The sequence below is a fragment of the Uranotaenia lowii genome, chromosome 2, assembly GCF_029784155.1.
Source record: "Uranotaenia lowii strain MFRU-FL chromosome 2, ASM2978415v1, whole genome shotgun sequence".
Lineage (NCBI taxonomy): Eukaryota > Metazoa > Arthropoda > Insecta > Diptera > Culicidae > Uranotaenia > Uranotaenia lowii.
The window spans coordinates 195716840-195721248 of record NC_073692.1 but is presented as its reverse complement, the minus strand read 5'-3'; the positions used below and the strand labels follow the sequence as shown (position 1 = coordinate 195721248).

Genomic DNA, 4409 nt, shown 5'->3' with positions numbered 1-4409 from the left:
CTTAACCCCTGCCGTCAGATTTTGTACAGCCACCTTGTCCACCTTCTTCAGCCGCAGAAAGTTTATTCAAACAATCTTTCACGTAAATTTCTTGGTTGACAGTCCCGAAAGCTATGAAAATGCTGCTTTTCAAGCCACTGGTACAGATGGCTTGCCAAACCAGATATTTCTTCGCGAACTTTGACAGTTTCATGTGCTTGAAAATATCTGCTACTTTTCGCCTTCCTTTTGCCGTATAAAACTCCTGTCCCGGAAGCTGCTTGTAGTCGGCTTTGACGAAGGTTTCGTCGTCCATTACCACGCAGTCAAACTTCGTCAGCATCGTCGTGTACAGCCTTCGGGATCGCGCTTTGGCCGTCGTATTTTGTTCATCATCGCGATTTGGAGTCACTACCTTCTTGTAAGTCGATAGTCTGGTTCGTGTTTTGGCTCGATGCACGGTTGTAGACGATACACCCAGCTTATTTGCGGCATCTCGGAGAGAGAGAGGTTAGGGTTTCGCTTGAAACTACCGGCAACTTTCTTTGTCGTTTCAGCGGCTTCCGGTTTTCGATTTCTCCCCGATCCAGACATCCTGGCTGTCGACAAACGTTCCCCAAACACTTTAATTACATTTGTAACGGTTGATTTGGCAACTTTTAGCGAGTTTGCCAGCTTTGCATGCGAGTAGCTCGGATTTTCGCGATGCGCGAGCAAAATTTTGATTCGCTGCTCTTCTTCCTTGGACGGCATTTTAACAACTGAAGAATGAATTCCAAAATCAAAATAGGAGCAACATTCTACACACACACAACTTCAAAATGAGAGGTGTTCAGGTTTATTGAATGCAAAATTGAAAGAAATACGTCAAGATGATATTGGCCAAATTATGACCGTATCACCCTTTATGTACAAATTTTCATCTTAATCTAATAAATAACAACGTCAATATTGTAAAAAAAAACAGCGGAAATTTCATATGGACGACCTTTTTGCCGACCCCTGACGCTAAATTCAATAACTGAAATCAATTGCCCAGCTTTCAAAATCTCTATGAGCAAATTTTCATCGCAATCCTGATCCTAATGAGCATCTATGCCAAATTTCAGCTCTCTAGCTCTTAAGACGGCTGAGCCTATAAAGGACAAACAAACAAACCCACAGAAATTGATTTGTATATGTAAAGATAAAAAAAAACTGATGGATTTATTCGAGTGTTAGATGTACACTTGGCTTTTTATTACGTTAGGCATCATTTTGTTCACTCTTCCAGTCAAAATATTATATAGGTACAATATAATTCTTGAGAAGGTATTTTGACTGCATTTAAGAAACCCTCTATAAGGAAGAACAATTGTTCAAGAATCTCTATAAAAGCAAACATGGATAAGTGAGTAACCTCTCTAATCGAGAAAACAAAGTTCGGTCCTCTGGACTCCCGCTCATCCGGGTTTGACTGATAATGAAATCTTAAAGTTCAATTGGATTGATTGGATTTTAAAGGAAAATCATTTGATAAAAACAAACCTGGAAATGTGTTCTCTGGATGCTTATATCACAATTTCCCTTTTTCCCCTTTTTTGGAAAACTGAAAAAACTGATAGTTTTTTTTTAACATTAAGGCAGAAACACAATACAGCGTCGGTCGTCGCGTCACGTCAGCGGTCAACGCTGTCGATAAGTACTAAAACGCGGACGCGACGCACCCGACGATTTTTGCATCACAATTCAGCATTAAGAGACATCTAAGATGTCTCTTGACGCTGAATTGTGATGCAAAAATCGTCGGGTGCGTCGCGTCCTCGTTTTAGTACTTATCGACAGCGTTGACCGCTGACGTGACGCGACGACCGACGCTGTATTGTGTTTCTGCCTTAATGATTTGGAAAGTTCGTAAAACTATAAAAAAAAAACACATTTTCACATTGAACATACCCATGTAATTTGAAAATCGGAATGAACAGTGAAGTTAGCAAAATTTCGAAATGAAATTTACCTGTGCTATGCAAAGGCATTGAAACCGAGCCAGTTTAACAAACCATTTTTAAATTTGAAGTTGAAAAATTTGGACAATCTAATAAATCAGATTAGCCAAATTCCTGTTGACCTACGTTCTGCGTTTAAAATTGACGCCAAGATAAGCCCCAATGTTTTTTACCGATACTATCCTATTCATTGTTGCTCCTGACCAAAGCTTATTCCACTGCTACAGTGCACTGATTTATTCCCATTCAAAGGAGCTAAGCTTTGAGCAAGGCGCCAACTTGTCTTGCTTAGGCGGAGCGGCTTAAACCAACAGCAATGGAAGGTGAGGAAAAAGAAAAAAACGATTGAGTTCTTAGAGTGCTAATAAAGTTCCTTCAATTTTCATGGGGATACGAAATGCAACAGCTAGATACCTGCTAGTTGATCACGTGCTGCACCAGTTTTTGAGTGCCGAGGCGTAACCATTTGCATCTACGCACTGACAAATCCGATAAATGGAGATTTTCTTTTGGTTCTTAATGGTCCCATAATTTGGTCAATTTAGTTCTTGCTGAATGCGTACGGTATAAATATTGATCGGTCAGCGTAGAATGATATCATTTTGCTCTCTACCTTTCCGATCTTAAGTTCTAACTTCAATCTATCCCCCCGCAGCAATGTCTTTCAAAGTAAGTTGTGTAGTGTGTTTAGTGTTAAAGTTTTATAATCATAAATTTTAAAAATTTCACAGTTCTTCGCCCTCCTCGCTCTGGTTGCTGCTGCCAGTGCCGTCGTTCTTCCGGTGGCTGTCAAGCATGTGGAATACCACGATGCCCCAGCTGAGTACCACTTCCAGTACTCGGTCCATGATGATCACACCGGAGACATCAAGAGCCAGCAGGAGGAACGTCATGGAGACAACGTCGTCGGACAGTACACCTTGATCGATGCTGACGGCTATCAGCGCATTGTCGACTACACCGCCGATGAGCATAACGGATTCAACGCCGTCGTCCGACGAGAGCCACTTGGACACAAGGTCGTCAAGGCAGTCCCAGTTGCCAAGGTCGTTGCTCCAGTCCTGACCAAGGTTGCTGTCCCGGTTGCCAAGGTTGCCTATCCTACCTACTATCATCATTAGGTCATCACCCATTCGCCGCATTGACATTGCAAACTGTGCCATAAATCATGTTGTTCATCTCATAGCTACAATTGAAATGATAGACAAAATATTTATTAAACTCAAATCTTGATAAACAAGACAAAACATAAATTATACAACATTTCAATAATCAAAACGTCCGAAAACTGATTTGTTGACTACATGCAATTCAACGGAGGATATTCGATGCCAATGTTTTAGTGATTGTGAAGAAACAAAACGGCTCTGTACAAACTATTCAATTGAATTTTGTTTTCAATAAACTAAATAACTTATAGAATAAAAAAAAACACGTCATGTGATGCAAGAGCTGTTGAAACAGATTTTTCCCTCCTTTTTCGAGTCACGATTTAAAATATCGCCGTCATAACACGAGAAACGATCAATAAAGCTTAGTTCTTTTAGAAATGGGACAGTAACAAATGCGTGTATCTCAAAAACCTTTCGTTCGATCTGAATACTTCCTATGAAGGAAATGAAGGTAATCTTATGATAATTCATGAAAAAATTTGAAAAAAAATATTTATTGTTTTTTTCGTAAGAATAAATTCTACTTTATTCTTGGTACCTCCCATCGGCTAGCGCACACTTTTTTCAGTCATGATATTGATCAGTTTTTCAAACTCATACTTCGTCTAATCTGTATTTAAGATGGCTACATCCTCCTCCTTCAATTTCTGCTACTTTTCGGACCAATGATTCTCTTTTAAAAGAAACTGAGGGTAATTTAGTGGAAACAGCTGTTTCGAAATTAACAAATTTGATTATTTTTGAGCGTTTTTAATGAAATTTTAGCTGGCAAAATCTTGCAATAACGAAGTAAAACCATCATAAGATTGAACTTAAAGTATAATCGGTTAGTATAGATCGTAGGTTGTGAAGGGTACATGAAAGATTACTCTTTTTAGGCTTTTAGAAACAGTGAAAACCGTAGTTTTCGTTTTGAAAATTGTTGTTTTTTTCCCACAGGAGCAAAATCTTGCCAAATCATTATATTTTTTACAAAATAACCAGCAAATACATACTTTAATATACTCGGGGCTTTGCCATGAGCAGACATGGTATAGGATTCAAACGCTGGAATTTGTTTAAAATAGGGTATTTCATATGATTTTTCGTTCATCAGAAATAATCTGTCCTATAGCCTCGGAATCGGCTATACAGCTTACGAGCTGTGGAATTAACAAGAAAAATGTGGTTGGAGGTAAGGTTTGCATGACTCATTACCAGGCAACACTTTCAGCTTATCGGAGGAAAAAAATTCAAATTTCAGCAATCTACCCTTACTTTTTCGCTTATTGAA

The 4409-nt window shown here is 39.0% G+C and overlaps 1 protein-coding gene across 1 annotated transcript; it reads left to right on the top strand.

Annotated features, from left to right (window-relative positions):
• Positions 1-2510: 2510 nt before the first annotated feature.
• Positions 2511-3217, top strand: LOC129748412 (cuticle protein-like). The gene is made up of 2 exons (XM_055743027.1): positions 2511-2633; positions 2696-3217. Exons 1-2 carry the CDS (start codon positions 2622-2624, stop codon positions 3083-3085), a joined length of 402 nt encoding a protein of 133 aa, XP_055599002.1. The 5' UTR covers positions 2511-2621; the 3' UTR covers positions 3086-3217.
• The last annotated feature ends 1192 nt before the right edge of the window (positions 3218-4409 follow it).